A 20,507-nucleotide genomic window follows, 5' to 3' on the forward strand; every position below is an offset into this window, starting at 1 on the left:
CTAGAGAGAGAGAGTGAGAGAGAGAAAAAAATCTGGAGAAAGAGAGAGAAAAAAGTCTGGAGAGAGAGAAAAAGAGAGAGAGGTGTAATAGTAGTAGTAGTAATAGCAGCAGCGGCAGCAGTATTAGTAACAGTAATAAACCCGACGGAAAATGCAAAATATCTTCGTCTACGTGCAAACGTGATTCGAAGGAAGTGTGAGAGAGTTTTTTTTTTGCGACGAAAAACTACCCTTAGAGAGAAGAGGATTATGTAAAAGAAGAGACTACCCTCTCGAAATTTGGTTGTTGTTCTTCTTCCCCCACTAACCCTCAGGTTCACTAGCATCCTTTTCTCTTTAAAGTATATGCTCATCGGACGAAAATTAAAATAATGGACCCTGCCTTCCGGCGTCATCTTAGTCCCTAATTTTTTTTTTTTTTTTTTTTTTAAACCAAGATTCATTTTTTTCCACGCAACTTCCACACTGCACTGTCAATGCAAATTTTGCAACGGATTTTTTTTTTTTTTTTTTTATTCTATAAAGACAGTTTTTTGTTTTTTTTTCTTTGAGAGCGTCTTGAATTATTACATACGGAAGAGAAAAAAATTAATCTGTATAAGGTGTAACGAATTTTTTTTTTTTTTTTTTTTTGAAAACGGTTTTTTGGTTTAAAGATATTTTTTTATTATGTATATAAATAAATTGCTGGTTAATTCATAGAGGGGAAAATTTATTTTTAATTATTAATAATTGGAAGGATTGAAAATATTTTTCAAAAGTGTCGAGAGGGGGGGATTTTAATTTTTTACTATTTTTACTGTTTTTTTACTACTTTTACTATTTTTACTATTTTCTTTACAGTTTTTACTACTTTTAACTCTCTTTTACTACTTTTATTATTTTTACAATTTGTATTACTATTTTTCACTACTTTTACTATTTTTACTTTTTTTTACTATTTTTTTAAACTGTTTTTTACTATTTTTACTATTTTTTTAACTGTTTTTTATTAGTTTTACTATTTTTTTACAATTTGTATTACTGTTTTTCACGACTTTTACTATTTTTTTTTACTATTTTTTCACTGTTTTTTACTACTTTTACTATTTTTACTATTTTCTTTACTGTTTTTACTATTTTTTCTATTTTTTTACTGTTTTTTACTACTTTTACAATTTTTTACTGTTTTTTACTACTTTTATTAATTTTACAATTTTTATTACTGTTTTTCACTATTTTTACTATTTTTACATTTTTTTACTATTTTTTAAAATTTTTTTTACTTTTTTTTACTTTTTTTTACTAGTTTCACTATTTTTACTATTATTTATTATTTTTAACTTTCTTTACTACTTTTACTATTATTATTTTTTTTTACTAAATTTTATTATTTTTTACTGTATTTTTTACTATTTTTACTTCTTTTTATTATAATTTACTATTTTTACTATTTCTTATTTTTGTTTACTGATTTTTACTATTTGGTTTACTAATTTTGATTACTAAAAAATAAATAGATAACAAATAAACAAAATAACTTTTTTTCTACATGGTTTTTATTAATTTGAATTTAATAAATATAAATAATAAATAAAATAATTGTTTTTTTTAAATTACTTTTTATCAACTTGCATTTCCAAGTAAATAAATAAAGTAATTTTATTAAAAAATAAATAAATATAATTATATATTATATTATATAAAAATAAATTTAATTGAAAAAAGAAAAGCAAAAAAAAAAAAAATTTGTAAAAATACTTTAAAATTGGAAAATTATATAAAATAAATACTAGCAAATCAAAAATATTATTAAAAAGTTAATAAAAAGTTAAATTTTTAATTGTTAAAAATAATTCTAACCCATGAAATTAAACAAATTATTTATTTTATATAAAAATCAAATAATAAAATGTAAAATATTTTATAATAAAAACTTGGAAAAAGACTGGAAAAATATTTAAAAATATAAAATTTTTATCAATATTTTTGCAATGATATTATTATTCTATTTATTTTTCAAATTATTTTTTATATTATTTATTAATGAAAAAAAAATGTTAATTTCAATAAAATTTTATTTTTACTTTTTTATTTTTATATATTTTTTTTTATTTTAAATTTAAAATTGACAAAAATATTAGCAAAAAATTGATAAAAAAAGGGGGGAAAACTATGGAAAAATTAATAAAAAAATTGCAAATTAAAAATTTCCAAAAATTAATAAAAAGGGAGAAAAAATTATAGAAAAATTAATAAAAAAAAATTTTTTTTTTAATTAATTACAAAAGAATATTGAAAATTAAATATAGATAAAAATATTTGCAAAAATTGATAAAAAGGGGAAAAAATATAGAAAAATTAATAAAAAATATTTAATAATTTAAAAAAACCTAAAAAATATTTGTAAAAAAATTAATAAAAAAGACGAAAAAAATATTAAAAAATAAAAAAACCACAAAATATATTTATAAAAATTAATAAAAAGAAAAGTTTATAGAATAATAAGAAAACACGAAACTTCAAAATATATTTAAAAATTAAAAATAACAAAAAATATTTGAAAAACTTAATAAATAGCGAAAAAATTAGAATAATTAATAAAAAAAAAAAGAAAAAGTGGAAAGAGGTAATAAGTTAAAAAAAAAATTAAAAAGAACAGAAGAATGAAGAGAAAAAATAATAAATTTATAAAAATGGAAAACTAAAAATAATATTAAGAAACAAAACAAAAAATATTTTTAACACTTGTGTTAAAAAAAAATTAATAATATAAGTAAAAAAAATAATAAAAAAAAAATTTTAATCTAATAGAAAGATTTTTCTAATTTATAAAATTATTCAAAAATCAAAATGTAAAAAATAATGTCTATTAAAAAAATTGAAACGAAACGAAATTATTAAATTATTAATTAAATTAATTACTCAGCCATCATGTAAATAAATAAATGAATAAATAATTTTCAATGACCAAATAATATTAAAAATAAAAAAAGTTCCCTTTTTTCATACTCTCCAAAAAAAAGAATGCTATATAAACAGAAAAAAATAATAACAATAAAAATTACATTTGTCATAAAGTAACTTATTCTTCTTTCTCTATTTTTATTGTCTCATGGGGACAATTCCCCAAACCCTTTTTTTTTACACAATTTTTTTTTCTTCTTTTTTCCTACGTTCAATGCAAATTGTGTTCAACGGAATTTTTGTTTCAACCACCGGTCGACGTAAAAGAAAAAAAAAAGTTAGAAAAAAAAACCTGTCATTCTCTGTTTTACACCGAGAGAGAAAAAGAGGGGGCAAGGGGTAGAAAGAGAGAGAGCGCGCGCAAGGGGGATAATTTCATCTTATAAAGAAGAATTTCAATCCTTTCTCTATATATAAGCGAATAGCTAATGAATTTTCAAGCCGAGCACAGGGCGTTTTTTCACCATTTTTTTTTTTTTTTGGTAATCCATTGTCTTCTCCCTCCAGTAATTTTTTTAAGGGGTTGTTGTAAAGTTAACAAAAAAAAAGTACAGTTATGAAAAAAAAAATGATTCACAAAACAAAAAATGTAGGCTAAAAGTTACGATGCAGATTTTTTTTTTTCTTCTTCTTCTTGATCTAACACTGAGTGAAAAAAAGAAAAAAAAAGGAAAGAGAAAGGTCCGAGGACAATAATCTCCTTCTTTTTTTTTCTCTCTTTTAATCTCGCGAGTTTCTTTGATCATCGAGAGAAGGGGGGTAAAAATTGGAAAAGGTCCTTTTGCGTTCATGAAAGATGGGCGAGTTATTCTTTTTTTTTGTTAGTCAGAAATTTTCTTGATTTGAGTGCTTTTTATTTTCTATTTTACCCCTGGGGGTTTTTAAAAAAAAATATTTTCTTGTAATAATAATTTCTTAAATTTGAATTTTTGTTTTTTATGCTTTTTACAAATTTTTAAATGTTTTTATTTTTTTATTCTTTATTATTTTTCTTTAATCTGTATTTCTATTTATTTTATTTTTTATTCTGTATTTATATTTTTATATTAACTTGTTTTATATTTATTTATTTTTTATTATTTTTACTTTTTACTTTTTACTTTTTATATTTATTTTTTTTTCTTTTAAATTATTTTTTCTTTTCTTTAATTTTTTGTATTCATTACTGCTTTGCGTATTTATTATTTTTACATTTATTTGCTTTTAATATTTACTGCTTTTAATATTTACTAGTTTTTATATTTATTATTTTTTTCTTCTTAATTTTTTGTATTTATTAGCGCTTTATATATTTACTATTTTTACATTTATTTCTTTTTTATTATTTACTACTTTTTTATTTATATTTTTTTTTTAAATTTTTTGTATTTATTGGGGCATTATATATTTAGTATTTTTACATTTATTTCTTTTTTATAATTTACTACTTTTTTTTATTTATTATTTTTTCTTTTTAATTTTTTGCATTTATTACTTTTATTAGTGCTTTATATATTTATTTGTTTTTTGCTATTTCACTATTTTTTATAATTATCTTTCATTTTAATTTTTTGTATTTATTAGTGCTTTATATATTTATTTGTTTTTATTATTTCACTAATTTTTATGATTATTTTTCTTTTCAATTTTTTGTATTTATTAGTTCGTTACATATTTCTTATTTTTATTATAGTGAAGTCTTATTTTTATATTTATTTCTTTTTTGACACTTAAATTTTATATTTATACAATAAACAAAACGGAAATCTTGGAATAAATTCAAATTTAGGAAATAAATAAAATTCTTACTCACGCGGGGATTCGAACCTACTACCTACGGACTACCAGACTAACGCTCTAGCCACTACGCTACGGACCCTTAGTATTCTTATGTTAATTTTTTTATTTTTATCAGTCTTTTATATTTATTATTTTTATCTTTATTAATTTTTTTATTATTTATTATTTTCTGTAATGTCATTAAACTAATTGTTATTATTATTAATAATTATTAATTATTTAAATAATTTCACTTTGTTCATTTCTTTTTTCGCAACTAAATCTCATTTATTTATTTATTAACAATACTTTTTATCTTTTTTATTTACTTTTTTTTTTTTTTATTTAATTTTATTTTTTATATAATTTATTATTTTATTTTATTAATTTTATTATTTTACCTTTTTATTTTTCTATTTTTTCTAATTTTTAAATGTTAAGTTTATGTATTTTATTTCTTTAATTTTTATTTTTAATTACACTTTTAATTGTTTTTTTTAAATTTATTCTCTATTTCATTTGTTAATTGCTTTAGTTTTATGTTTTATATTCTTGTTTCTTATTCAATATAAAATTTTTATTTTTTATGTTAACATTACATTCTTAATTTTATGCTTTTTATTTGATTTTTTATTTTTTTTTAAATTTTTCTGTTTAGTTTTACTTTTAATTTTGTCTTTTAATAATTGTAATATTTATTCTTCATTTTCATTTTTTTTTTTTCATTTATTTTTTCTTTTACTTTTTACATTTGTTTTTCATTGTTTTTTATTTATTTATTTTTTATTTTTTTTAATTTATTTTTTTAAATTACCTTTTATTTATTTTATTTTATTTTTATTTTATTTTATTTTTATTTATTTTAGTTTTCATTTATTTTTTATTAATTTTTCAGTATTTTTTAGTATTTTTTTTAATTACTTTATATTTTTTATTTATTTTTTTATTTATTTTAGTTTTTATTTATTTTTTCATTTATTTTTTCAGTATTTTTTGTCCGTCTGGAAATATTAAAGAAAAAGAAAAATTAGAATCGCTAGCAATTTCCATTAATTATTTAGCTAATTAAAACGCGAATCCGTTATCTAATCATAATCACCCGCGGGAATATATATACATTTATGTACATATACATATATATGTCAGCAACAGGTAGCACCAAATGACTTTTTTTCCACGCTTTTTAATCAAACTGAATTCTAATTCGTTCAATTAATAAACTTCTGTTTCAAAAAAAAAAAAAAAAAAATGAAAAAAACGTTAAATTGAAAAATAACGAAACAACAGGAGTGAGAGAGAGAAAATAAAACAATTGTCACTATTATTTATTTTATTGACGAAAACAAAACAAAAAATGAAAAAATAAAATGTGAATGAAAAAAAAAATTGATGAAAATAAAAAAATATGAAATGAAAAAATAAAACAAAAAAATAGAAAAAATAAGATAAAAAAAATAAAAAGGATTTTATTTTAAAGACAATGTTTTTTGTTCAATTCCAAATATCAACTATTTCTCACTGTCAACTTTTATTTCGTGATTATTGTTTATATTTTACTTTTATTTTTTTTCCAAATATCAACTACTTATCACTATCACTTTTATTTTTTGATTATTGTTTACATTTTTTTTTATTTTTTGTGTTTATTTATTTTGTTTTACTGTTTGTTTATATTTTTTTTATTTTTTGTGTTTATTTATTTATTATTTTATTTTTTGTGTTTATTTATTTATTTTTTTATTTATTTTACTATTTTTTTTATTTTGTTAATTTTTTTATTTTGATTTTATGTTTCTATTAAATTTCAAATATCAACTACTTATCACTATCACTTTTATTTTGTGATTGTTGTTTATACATTTTTTTTTTATTTTTCTGATATTTTTTAATTTTTTAATTTTTTTTTACTGTTGACTTAAAAATATTTTTTATTTTTGTGTGATTTATTTATTTATTTTGTTTGTATTTTTTATATTTCTGTTTATTTATAATATTTATTTTACTCCTTGTTTATATATATATATTTTTTTTATTTTAATGTTTGTTTATATTTCTTTTTTTTTGTTTTACTGTTTGTTTATACTTTTTTTATTTTTTGTGTTTATTTTTTTTTTACTATTTTTATTTTGTTAATGTTAATTCTATGCTTCTATTTAATTCCAAATATCAACTACTTATCACTATCACTTTTATTTTGTGATTGTTGTTTATACAATTTTTTTTATTTTTTATTTTACTTATTGTTTATATTTTTTGTTTTACTTTCTATATTCTTTATTTTACTGTCTGTTTATGTATTTTTTTTATGTATTGTGTTTATTTTTTTGATGTACTGTTTGTTTATACATTGTTTTTATTTTTTGTGTTTACTTTTTGTGTTTTACTGTTTGTTTATATTTTTTCTATTTTTTGTGTTTTTGTTTTTTTACTATTTATTTTTTTTATTTTATTAATGTTGATTCGTATGCTTCAGCTCAATTACAAATATCAACTACTTATCACTATCACTTTTATTTTGTGATTATTATTTACATTTTTTTTATTTTTTGTTTTTTTTGTTTATATTTTTTTATTTTACTGTTTGCTTTTATTTTCTTTTATTTTTTGTTTGAATTTTTTTTTTGTTTTACTGATTGTTTATATTTTTTTATTTTTTGTTTTTGTTTTACTATTTGTTTTTTTATTTTGTTAATTTTTAAATTTAAATTTGTTTATTTTGATTCTATGCTTCTGTTCAATTCCAAATATCAACTACTTATCACTATCACTTTTATTTTGTGATTATTATTTACATTTTTTTTATTTTTTGTTTTTTTTTGTTTATATTTTTTTATTTTACTGTTTGCTTTTATTTTCTTTTATTTTTTGTCTGAATTTTTTTTTGTTTTACTCATTGTTTATATTTTTTTTTTATTTTTTATGATTATTTTTTTTGTTTTTTATGTTTATTTTTTTTGTTTTACTATTTTTTTTATTTTGTTAATTTTTTTGTTTTAATTCTATGCTTCTGTTTAATTTCAAATATCAACTACTTATCATTATCACTTTTATTTTGTGATTATTGTTTATATCTTTTTTATTTTTCGATTTGTTTATATTTTTTGTTTTACTGTTTATTAATATTTTTTGGGGTTTTTTTTTGTTTATGTTTATTTTGTTAATATTGAGTCTATGCTTTTGTTCAATTCTAAATATCAACTATACTTATCACTATCACTTTTATTTTTATTTTGTGATCAATGTTTATAATTTTTAAAATTTTTTTTTCTGTTTGTCTATGTTTTTTATTTTACTGTTTGTTTATATTTTCTTTTATTTTTTGTGTTTATTATTGTTTTACTGTTTGTTTAAATATTTTTTCATTTATTGTGTATATTTTTTTTTGTTTTACGGTTTGTTTATATATTGTTTTATTTTTTGTGTTTACTTTTTTGTGTTGCTGTTTGTTTACATTTTTTTTTTATTTCTTGTGTTTACTTTTTGTGTTTTGCTGTTTGTTTACATTTTTTTTTTATTTCTTGTGTTTACTTTTTGTGTTTTGCTGTTTGTTTACATTTTTTTTTAAATTTTTGTGTTTACTTTTTTTTTGTTTTACTGTTTGTTTATAGTTTTTTTTATTTTTCGTGTTGTTTATTTATTTTTTTCTGTCTGTTTATATTTTTTTTTTATTTTTATGTTCATTTTTTCGGTTTGTTTATATATATTTGTTTTTATCTTTTCGTGTTTATATTCTTTTTTATTTTTTCGTGTTTATATTTTTTGTTCATAACAAAAACCAAAGTGTCTCTCTGAAAATAAAAAAAAGAACACAAGAACCTATAATGAAAAGAGAACTAACACCAAAAAGAGTTGAACACAGCGTCTATTAAAAATGTTTTCTTCCTCTATTCTAAATAACCCTTTCTCTCTCTCTCTCTTTCTCTCTGTCTCTCGTGACCCCAAGCAAAAAAAATAAACGAGGGGTGAATTTCTTTTTTTTTTAAGTATCAAGGGTCTTGTGTGTAGGTATGCAGATTGCTCGATTGTCTTGGCCTATAGTTTTTTCTATCCTCTCTTTTAGTTTTTAGCCTCACCCCACTCCCCTTTGCCCCCTCCCCTCCCCTTCACCCATAGAGCCTGACCGACTACTTGAAAACACAAATCTATAAAATGTCCCGTGAGAATCTCACGAGCATTTGCATGACGAGGATTATTTAAATCATTTTTTATTGTCATAGATATTCGCCTTGTGTTTTTTGACGCTCGCCTTGCGGGTTTAGAAGAAGGAAGACGGTATTTATGATAAGTATTTAAAATAGGGAGTGGAGGCAAATGAGAGAGAGAGAAAAGAATCGACTACTGCAGGTTCTACACGTCGTCTCTTTAACTATATATAAGCAATTTCGAGAGGCGTCCCATTCAAATTGTAATTTCATCTCTTTTCATCATTGTATTCGCCACCACGTCACCACTGATCAGTAGAGAGGAGAGCTTCTAATTTTCCTCTTAAGAAAAACAAACTCCCCTCTCTCTTCACTTTTGTTTTTTTATATTCGCACCGAAAGTAAAAACTGGTTTCTATCCCCACTAGTTTTTATTGAAAAAAATTTTTTTTATTTATTTTACCGTTATTAAAAAAAAGTTCTATTTTTTATAATTATAAATTATAATTTAATTATTTTCGAAAAAAATATTCGAAATTCAATTATTTTCAATATGTAGTATTTTAATAAATTTTTTGCAAAATAATTGAATTATTTAAAAAAAAAAAATTGATGAAATTCATCCAAAACTCAATTATAGATATTTTTATAAATAATAAAACTCATCGAAGAATTTTAATTATTTTTAATACTATTTTAATTTTATTAATCAAAAAATTCAATTATTACCAGAAATAACAAAATTTTTCACGAAAATTCAATTATTTTGAGGCATTTTAATAAAATTTTTCGCAATAATTCAATTATTTTGAAAAATAATAAAATTCTTCTCAAGAATTCAATTATTTTAGAAAATTAATTATAAAATTGTAATAGCATTTAATTATTTTTGCATAAATAATAAAATTCATCGCAGGATTTCAATTATTTTTAATACAATTCTAATCAAATTCCTTGAAAAATGTAATTATTTTTAAAAATTTAATTTCAATTCCTTGAAAAAATCAATTATTTAAAAAAATGTTTTATTTATCATTCTTTGCAAGAATTTAATTATTTTTAAAAATATTAGAAATTGTCACAGAAATTCAATTATTTTAAAAAATTTTAATAAAATTGTCGAAAGAAATGAATTATTTTGAATACAATTGTAATTAAATTTTTTTGAAATAATTCAATTATTCTTTTAGAATATAATAAAATTCTTCCCAAGAATTCAATTATTTACGTATAAATAATTCTTCGAAAGAATTCAATTATTAAAGATAAATAACAAAATAATTCCCAAAAATTCAATTATTTTGAAGAATTTTTTAATAAAATTCTTTGCAGAATTCAATTATTTTTATAAATAACAAAATTCATCACAAGAATTCAATTATTTTTAAAAGTAATAAATTTTTTCTTCGGATTTCAATTATTTTAAGAAATTCTAATAAAATCGTTCGCAATAATTCAATTATTTTCAAAAATAATAACATTGTTCACAAAAATTCAATTCTTTTAAAATATTTTTATAAAATTTTTCGCAATAATTCAATTATTTTTAAAAATAATAAAATTCTTCTAAGGAATTTAATTATTTTTGAAAATTTTTTTTAAATTCTTTAAAGCTATTCAATTATTTTCATAAAAATAATGAAATTAATTGCAAAATTTTAATTATTTTTAATACAATTTTAGAGAAATTGTTAAAAAAATTTAATTATTCTTAAAAATTTAATTTCAATTATTCCTCGAAAAAATCAATTATTAAAAAAAATGTTTTTTAAAATTCTTTGGAAGAATTCAAATTATTTACAAAAATAATTCTTCGAAAAAATTCAATTATTTCGATAAATAGCAAAATTATTTACGAAAATTCAATTATTTTGAGGCATTTTATAATAAAAATTCCTTGAAAAATTCAATTATTTTCACAAATAACAATATTCATCACAAGAATTCAATTATTTAAAAAAAATAACAAAATTTTCCCAAAAATTTATAAATAACAATATTTCATTACAAGAATTCAATTATTTTTAAAAGTAATAATTTTTTCTTCGGAATTTAATTATTTTAAGAAATTCTAATAAAATCGTTCGCAAAAATTCAATTATTTTCTGAAATAATAAAATGCTTTTTAGGAATTCAATTAATTTAAAAAAAAATTTAATAAATTACCACACAGACATTCAATTATTATTCTTAAAAATTTTAATAGAATTTTTTGTGAAATTTAATTACTTTCAAAAACTTTTCGCAATTCAATGATTTTCAATATTTACTATTTTCATAAAATTTCCAAACAGAATTCAATTATTTAAATAAAATTTCGTAAAATTCAATTATTTAAATTCACAATATTCATAATATTAGTGAAAAGAAATTAATTATTTAAAAATTTTAATAAAATTCTTTGCAGGAATTAAATTATTTTTCTAAACATTTAAATTCTTTCGTGAATAATAAAATTCGTTGCAGGAATTGAATTTATTAGCAATTTATTAGCGAAGTCCGATTTTTGGTGTGATGAAAATATCAACTACTTATCACTATCACTTTATTTATTTATTTTTTTTTATTACTGTTTACATTCAAATTTAATTTGTAAGTTTATAAATTCACCATTATTGTCCAAATCAACTTTGAATTAATTTTAATGTTAATTTATTTATTGTTTAGATTCATATACATAAATAAATATAAATTTGTCTGTTTTTTAAAATTTTTTTCCCATCTTTGCTAATTTTATTTTTGTACGTCCACATGACAAGAGAAATAATAAAATATAAACAACAGTAAATAAATATTGTTAAATATATTTCAAATTTAGAAATTTACTTCTCTCTGGGCTAAAAAGCGAAAAAAAATTCCATGGGGCTAATAAATAAATAAGAAAGCAATTGTCAGCAATTGTCTAAAAACCATCAACCCGAACGAAACTCTTCTCCTTTGAAATTAAAAAAAAAAAAAAAAAAAAAAAAAAAAAAAAAAAAAAAAAAAATTAACCGACAAATGCTATGCGTTTTCCGCTAGAGATGAAAAAAAAGACAAGAACAGAAGGGAAGGTGGTGCCAGTGAAATTCAAATTTGAATATCATACGACGAAATGCGCGAAAAAAACAAAGGAGACAGCAAAAGCTGGAGAGAGAGAAAGAGAGATGATGAGAGAAAAAAAAAGACAATCGAAAGGAAGCGCCTGGTCCTGCTTTGGGTAGTTTCTCTCGCCCCATTCTGAGAGATGACTATACACATAATCATACAAGGCACACACAATTGTACTATTCAAATGAACAGCGTCTCTTCCCCCACCATCACTGACATTCGTTTTTATTTTAGTGATGATGATAATCCCTCCCCTCCGAAAACCCCTATTCCTGGTTTAGAACTTTTTTTTTGCATTTCCGTTTATTTTTTTTTTTTAATTTTTTTTTGTTTTTCTCCTTCCTCGTCTCTCTAATATGCAAAGAACGACCTTTCACAACCCTTTCGCATTTTTTTTGCCAGCGTTAGAAATTTTTTTTTTTTTTTTTTTTTTTTATTGTCTGAAGGTAGATTTCTAATCCCTCGGACGAAAATTTATGCAGGAGTAAAAAACAAAAAAAAATTCTTTCAGGGGACATATGACCGTTTCTTGTTTGCTGTGTTTTTTTATGTGCGGATGAAATTTGTCTTCTTTTTTTTGTTTATCGTCTCGCGAAATGGAAAATTATCTAAGGAGTTCTTGTTCCGGGTTGGGTTCATTTTTTTCGTAACCGTCGAATTTTTTTTTGAACTTGTAAATTTTTTTTTTAATTTAGAACTATTTTTTTCTAAGTTCTTTATTTTATTTTGTAAACTAATTTATTTTTCGTTAATAAATTAATTATATGAATTTAATTCTCTTACCTTTGTTAATTTTATAAATTTAATTCTCTTTCCTTTAAAAAAAAAAAAAAAAAAAAAAAAAATTCTTTCTTAAATTAATTTTATTAATTGATTTTTCTTTGCTAAATTATTAATTTTATTATTTTATTTCTTCTTTCTAAATTAATTTTAACAATTTAATTCTCTTTCCTAAATTAATTTTATTTCTTTATTTTTCATCCCTAAGTTACATTCATTACTTTCTTTTTTTTTTTGCTAAATTATTAATTGTATTTTTTTATTTTTTTTTGCTAAATTAATTTTACGAATTTATTTTTCTTTGCTAAGTTATTAATTGTATTATTTTATTTTTCCTTGCTAAATTTATTTTATCAATTTAATTCTCTTTTCTAAATTCATTTTTATTAATTATTGTTTTTTCCTTAAATTACTTTTATTAATTTATTTTTCTTGATTAAATTATTAATTGTATTATTTTATTTTTCCGTGCTAAATTTATTTTTATTAATTTATTTTTCTTTGCTAAATTAATTTCATGATTTTTTTTGCTAAGTTATTAATTGTATTGCTTTACTTTCCCTTGCTAAATTAATTTTATCAATTTAATTCTCTTTCCTAAATTTGATTTTATTAATTTATTTTTCTTCCTTAAATTACTTTTATTTTTCTTTATTAAATTATTAATTGTATTATTGTTTTCCGCGCCAAATTTATTTTTAATAATTTATTCTTCTACCCTAAATTACTTGTATTAATTTAGTTTTTCTTTATTAAATTATTAATTGTATTATTTTATTTTTCAGCGCTAAATTCATTTTTTATGATTTATTTTTCTTCCCCAAATTACTTTCATTATTTTTTTTTTGCTAAATTATTAATTATATGATTTTTCCGCGCTAAATTAATTTTATCAATTTCATTTTCTTTTCTAAATTAATTTTAAGGATTTATTTTTCATCCCTAAGTTATTAATTTTATTATTTAATTTTCCCTTGCTAAATGTATTTTATTAATTTATTTTTCTTTCCGAAATTAATTTTATTAATTTACTTTTCCCTGCTAAATTAAAAAAAAAATTGTTTTGAAAGACTTACATCGCTGGAGAGTCCATTGTTCCAGGGATAGGGTGGCTGCGGTGGCGATTGCTGTTGATGATGAACACCACCGACTCCGGTGGCCGAATGTGGATTGTGAATGTGCTCCGCCATGACACTGACCCAATGGGCCAATCCACCGCCCCCTGTGGCGCCAGTTCCTCCACTTCCGGCTCCTCCGGTTCCACCGCCACCTCCCCCTCCACCTTCCTCGCCACCCTCGGTCCAAGCAAATGACGCCTTCTGTAAGAAAAAAAAATTTTTTTTTATTATTATTTATTCTCGTATTGAATCAGTAATTTTTTATTTATTTTTTTCATTGCCACTGTAATTTTTTTTCTTTTTATTAATTTTTTTCATTGTCACTGTAATTTTTTTTCTTTTTATTAATTTTTTTCATTGTCACTTTCATTTATTTTTTTACTTCTTAGTAATTGTTTTTACTTCTCATGTTTTACTTTAGTTTGTTTATTTTTTTCCACAGTTTGATATATATTTCTTCAAGTCTTGATTATGGTAAATACCCTGTCGAACGAGTTCTGAATGTCGAAAAGATTGTTTGTAAGGAAAACAAGCGACGCCCCCTAAAAAAGAGTGGGGGTAAAGTAGACGGCGCCTTTTGACGGAGGCAGCCGAGCGTCGACTGCGAAAGCGCCCGAGTAGCGCGTCTAGTGAGGAGTGGGGGGGAAAGTAGGCGGCGCCTTCCGGCGGAGAGAGCCGAACGGCGACTCCGAAAGCGACCGAGCGGCGCGCCAGCAAAGAGTGGGGGAAAGTAGGCGGAGCCTCTTGGTATATAAAGACGAGCGTCTCGACCAAAGCCCACAGCCAGTCTGCTAAGAGAGGAAGAAGAAACTAGACTAAAAAGAGTTTCTTTAGTGCCCAAGTGGAAAGGGTTTTTTAAGGTGAAATTCTGACCTATAATTGAAAAAAGGGAAAATGTGCGAATTTAGAATTTATTATCTATTTCGAACCTCGCAACGGACCCCCTTAAATATCCTTCGCCCCAACACAAAGAAAATTTTATTTTTTTATCTTGATTTTCTAAATAAATAAATATATTATTTATAATACTTTAGGACTGAGATTAATAAATATTTTTCAAAAATATCTAATAGATGTTAATAAAAGAACAGAAAATAATATTAAGAATAATTTTTCGAAAGAGGGAAAAATGCAAAAAAATAACCCAAGCCTCGGAAAATTGCGAAATAGAAGAAAATATAAAAGTGAAATTATTGAAATTCAATTATCTTTGTCCAAGGTCCTAAATGTAAACATAAATTCCAGAGAGCTAATGAACAATGTTTTCATTGCACTATTAGTCTTTCCAGGGTCTTGACTTTTGTGTTTAAATAACCATAAAATTCATTTTCCTCTAAACGTTTACTGTAATTAAATAAACTGTACAAGTTTGTAACCTTGAGAGGTAAATTTTTTTACGTCCTAATGTTTCTGTTTTTTATTTTTTTTTGCTAAATATTTCAATTGCTAGAGAGGAAAAAAATCAAAAATTATGTTGTTTGTTTTTTTTGCTAAATATTTCAATTGTTAGAGAGAAAAAATATAATTAAGGAAAAAATTTAAAAAGAAATTTAGAAAAAAAAATTTTAAAAAAGAAAAGAGGAAATTTTTTTTTAATTTTAAAAGCGTTGACAACACACACTGAGAGCGAAGAGATGGCCCGTGGCGCTACCGAGGGTAATTAATCAGGCTCAATTTAATGAGTACTTTTGAGATTAAATTGTTAATTGGCTCTCAACACTGGCTCGTGAGAACTGCCGTTAAAGAAAGTTTAGTTTTCTTTTTGGTAATTAATTTTTTTTTTATTTTTTGATGGTAAGGAGTGAGTAAATAAATTTTTTGTAACCTACAGTTTTACATGTCCGGTGTGTAATTATAAATAAATATATTTCCTTCTTTATTTGTAGTCGAGCTTAAAAAATTATTTTCTCTTTTTATATTTATCTTACTATTTTTTTAAATATATTTTTTTAATTTTCTATTTCTCGCTTTACGTAAAGACACGAAAATAAAAAAGTGGATAAACAAAAGTAAAAAATGGAAATCGAACAAAAAGTAACTAGGAAAATCAAAGACTATAAAAAATTAAAAATAAGTAATAGAAATAGTAAAATAAAAAAACAAAAGTCAAAAATATAGAAAAACAAAATTTAAAAAAATAAAAAAATGAAGAAAAATAAATAATAAACATAAGGAAGACAAAAGTAAATAAATAAAAACCAAAATGAAAAAGATAAAAGAACGAAAATAAAAGAAGAGAAAAAAGAAAAATAGAAAATAAAAAAATTAAATTAAGGGAAACAAAAATGAGTAAAAACCAAAGTAAAAAAATAAAAAACAAATATAAATTAAGGAAGCAAAATTGAAAAAATAAAAAAACTTTGAAATATTAAAATAGCATTAAAAAAAATAAAAAGTAAAAGTATTTAAAAAATTAAAAACGCGATTTGCGCACAGATCTTTATTAAACAAATATTTATGCATCTGCTACAGTTTTTTTTTTTTTTTTTGAAATAGCGTAATTACAGAGTTGTCATAACTGCTGTCGATTCTCTCTGGTTTGTTGCATAAATATATTTTAATATATATATACTTATATTCCAACAGAAATCGTTATCCTTGAACGCTCGCGCGCTTATGTCGTGTGCGATTTTTAATATTTTTATTATGTCGTCGTTTGATTTAATGTTTAGCGCTAACGCACGTGCGCATGCGCACCAGTCCTCAACTGACTTTTAAATCCTAATTTTTCAATTTTTAACTACACAATAAAAGTTGGAAAAGGAAAAGAAATTTTTTTCTTCTCCTAAAATAATCTATAAAATTTTTTTTTATTTTTATGCACACGCAAATGAATTTGTTGTAACTTTATTGCTTATTTAAAAATTAAAATAAAAAATCCGCCCACCGCGAAGAGAAAGGAAAAATATTATAGTTACAAACTTAACTGAATTCGAATTATATTTTAGGTTCTTTTTTATAATTATATAATTATTAAAAAAAATAAATATTAATTAGAATTTCTACATTTTTATATATGTATAAATATATATATATATTTATATATATTTATATATTTATGTATTTCTATATTTTTATAGTTGTATATTTATTTATATTTATATATTTATGTATTTCTATATTTTTATATTTCTATATTTATATTTTTTTCTTCTTTAAAAATATTTTCTATATTTTTTCGCATGGGAGATAATAATCTCGTTTGTATGAACAATTTATGAACATTGAAAGAAAAGAAAAAAATTTTTTTTAAAGCAAACAAAAATTAATAAAAAAAAATAATTTTGCTTTTAATGAGACATGTGTGATTGTATATGAGTTGCATTTTTCGCTTAACGTTTTAATAAGGGTGAGAAAAGTGCGCGAAATATTATTGCCTCTAGATATGAAAAATTACGCCACTAATTGTGTTAGTATTTTTTTTTCTCAAAAATACTGTCAACTTTGTAAAATGAAAAAATTCTTAATTGCAAAATTAATTTTAAAAAAATATTCTCTTTTTTTTCTCTTTACCTTTGAGTAGAAACTAAAAGCGAGCGGTATTTATTTTATCATTAGGCATTTAAATAAATATTTATGTAATATTTTTTATAAATTAAAACTGAAATAAAAAATAAAAAACAAAATATTAATTTGTAATTTAAATTAAAAAACAAAAATACAATTGAAAAATAATGGCAAAATTAAAATAAAAAATCAAATTTGAAGACAGAAGACAAATACAGAATTAAACATGAAATACAAAAGTAAACTTAAAAATAGAAAAAATACAAAATAAAACTTGAAATTAAAAACAAATTTTAAAGGAAAACTAGAATTTAAAAAAAATATCAAAGTAAACAAATTTTTTTAAATTTGCTTTTGTCGATTTCTGTCGAAATCAAAATATCAACTACTTATCACTATCACTTTTATTTTGTGATTATTGTTTATATTAAATTTCTTTTTGTCGGTTTCTGTTGAAATCAAAATATCAACTACTTATCACTATCACTTTTATTTTGTGATTATTGTTTATATTGAATTTCTTTTTGTCGATTTCTGTTGAAATCAAAATATCAACTACTTATCACTATCAGTTTTATTTTAATTTTGTAATTATTGCTCATATTCTAATTTTTTGTATTTACATCAATTTTAATTTTTAGTACAAAATTATTAAAAATAATTTAAATATTAATTTATTTATTGTTTGTAATTTTTACTACCAACTTACATTTATTTTATTTGATTCTAAATTTACTAAAAATTTAATAAGGAAATAAGTTTTTGGTGGCCTTTTGGCGAAGGCAGCCGATCATCGACTCCGAAAGCGTCCGAGTAATACATCAGGCGAAGAGTGGGGAGAAAGTAGGCGGCGCCTACAGGCGGAGAGAGCCGAACGTCGACTCCGAAAGCTACCGAGCGGCGCGCCTGCGAAGAGTGGGGAAAAGTAGGCGGAGCCTACCGGCGGAGAGAGTCGAACGGCGTCTCCGAGTACGACCGAGTGACGTGCCAACGGAGAGTGGGGAGAAAGTAGGCGGAGCCTCTTGATATATAAGCTGAGCGTCTCAACTAAAAGCCGCAGACAGTCTAGTTCATCTAAAAATATAATCTAATTAAACTAAAAGTAAGAAAAAAATTAATTACAGAAGGAAATTCATTTCCTATTGCAATTAATAAAAATAAAAAAATTAATTAATTACAGTAGGAAATGAGCTGAATAAAAAAATAATACAAGAAAAAATTAATTACAGTAGGAAATGGGCCGAATAAGAAAAAAAATACAAAAATAAATTTAAAATAAAACATTGAAAAGAAATAACAATAAAAATATTCCGATTGCAAAAAAATGAATTAAATAATCACATGAGAAATTATAAACTAAAAAATCAGAAAATATGAAATAAAAATAAATGTTAGCCTCGCAAAAAAAAAACAAAAACAGATGAGAGAAAAAAAAAGTTGACACGAAGAAAAAAGTCGATGATGAGAAAAACGATTTTCCCTGTAATTTTTATTAGGATATAATGGGCTAGCGGAAAATTGTTATTGACGTATGAAAAGGACAGGCGACAAGAAATTATTGGAGAACATGTAACGCGAGAAAGGACAACGACACAGACACACACACCACATACAAACATACGTATAAAAACACACACAGAGAGAGAGAGAGAGAGAGATAAATTCACACAGAAGGTGTTCATAGTTTGACAATCGATTTTCTATTCTCACCGAATATCGTAATCAGGGTACGAAGGCCAAATAGAGATCAGGGTTTCCATTCTCGAATGTAACGGTGCCAAAGGTTTCACTGGGATTTTTTAAAAGTCCACGATTGCACTCGTGCCAAAATAGATAAGATTTCAGCTGTCTCAATGGATGAAAGAGAAAAATATAAAAAGGGAGAAAAAAAATAATAGGCGAGTAAATGTAATAATGATTCTTTCATTCATAAGTCGATATTGTGATTTACTTAGTTTTGATTTTTCTTTCTTTTTTGGATATAAAAAATTTTCTGTTTTATGATTTTTTAAGTGAATGTTTTCAAATTAAAAATTGCGAATGAAAATTTTGAATTTAAAACTTTGGAATTTAAATTTAAAAATTCGAATTGAAAATTTTTATTTTACAATTTTCGAATTTAAGCTTAAAAATTGAGAATTCAAGAATTTAAATATAAAACTTTAAAATTAAAAATTTTAATTTTAAAAAAGTAGTATTTTAAAAATATTTTATTTGTCCGGAAAAAATAATTAACTTTGTTAACAAGTAAAAAAAATTTCGTACCCGTATTTTTGTATTTTTGGGTCTTTGAGTTTAAAAGGAAGACATAAAAAATCCTGACAGTAAAAAGAAATTTTGTTTTGCCCGGATTTTTGCGCTTTTAAGTGATTTGAATTTCCAAAGAAGACATGAAAAAATTTGTGCAGCGTAAAACAATTTTTCGTGCCATGATTTCTGCGCTTTTAAGTGTTTTAATATTAACAGAAAAAATCAGAAAATCCGGGCAGTAAAAAACAATTTTTTGTGCCGGAATTTTTTTGTTTTTTTCGACGTTGAAACTCAGAAAAGAAAATACAAAAAATCCGGGCAGTATAAAGTAATTTTTTACATTTTTGAGTATTCGAATTTTATATGAAAATATAAAAGAAATCCGGGCAGTAAAAAGCAATTTTTCTGCCCGGAATTTAGCATTTTTGAGTAATTGAATCTATGAAAAATATATTGAAAAACCGGGCAGTAAATAACAATTTGGAGTTCTACAAAAATATTAAATTTTAGTTTTAAGAATCTACGGCTACAAAAGTACTAAAAATATTAAAATTAAAAAATTTTTCCTGGCATTAAAAAATATTTTTTATTGACAGAATATCGATTGTATTCTAAACTCTGGGCACATTAAACTTAATTTTAGTGAAATAAATTTTAATTCAGTTTTCTTTTTTCGAAAAACAAAAATAAAAATATTTTTAAAAAGATCTCAAAAATATTTTTGAAAATTTTATTTTTTGAAAAATTTGCCAAATTTATTCAAAATAGCGCTCGATTTTTACTCGGAAATAAAGAAACAATTTATTTATATTTTAATATCCGGACATTAAAAATTGAATTTGTTACTTTTTGGAAAATTTCCGGGCAGGGAAATATTTTTTACATTACGAAATATTTTTTCTGTCAGAAAACAAAT

The 20,507-nt window shown here is 22.1% G+C and overlaps 1 protein-coding gene across 2 annotated transcripts in view; it reads right to left on the reverse strand.

Moving 5' to 3' along the window:
- LOC122512665 (zinc finger protein rotund-like) overlaps window positions 1-20,507 on the reverse strand; it is a 351,867-nt gene that overhangs the window by 213,702 nt on the left and 117,658 nt on the right. For both annotated transcript variants that reach the window (XM_043628634.1, XM_043628635.1), the window contains exon 2: window positions 13,793-14,035. In XM_043628634.1, coding sequence (XP_043484569.1) covers window positions 13,793-14,035 — 243 coding nt within the window. The remainder of the gene's footprint in view (window positions 1-13,792; window positions 14,036-20,507) is intronic.

Source organism: Leptopilina heterotoma, unplaced genomic scaffold (assembly GCF_015476425.1).
Source record: "Leptopilina heterotoma isolate Lh14 unplaced genomic scaffold, ASM1547642v1 Lhet_123, whole genome shotgun sequence".
In the NCBI taxonomy this organism is placed as follows: domain Eukaryota; kingdom Metazoa; phylum Arthropoda; class Insecta; order Hymenoptera; family Figitidae; genus Leptopilina; species Leptopilina heterotoma.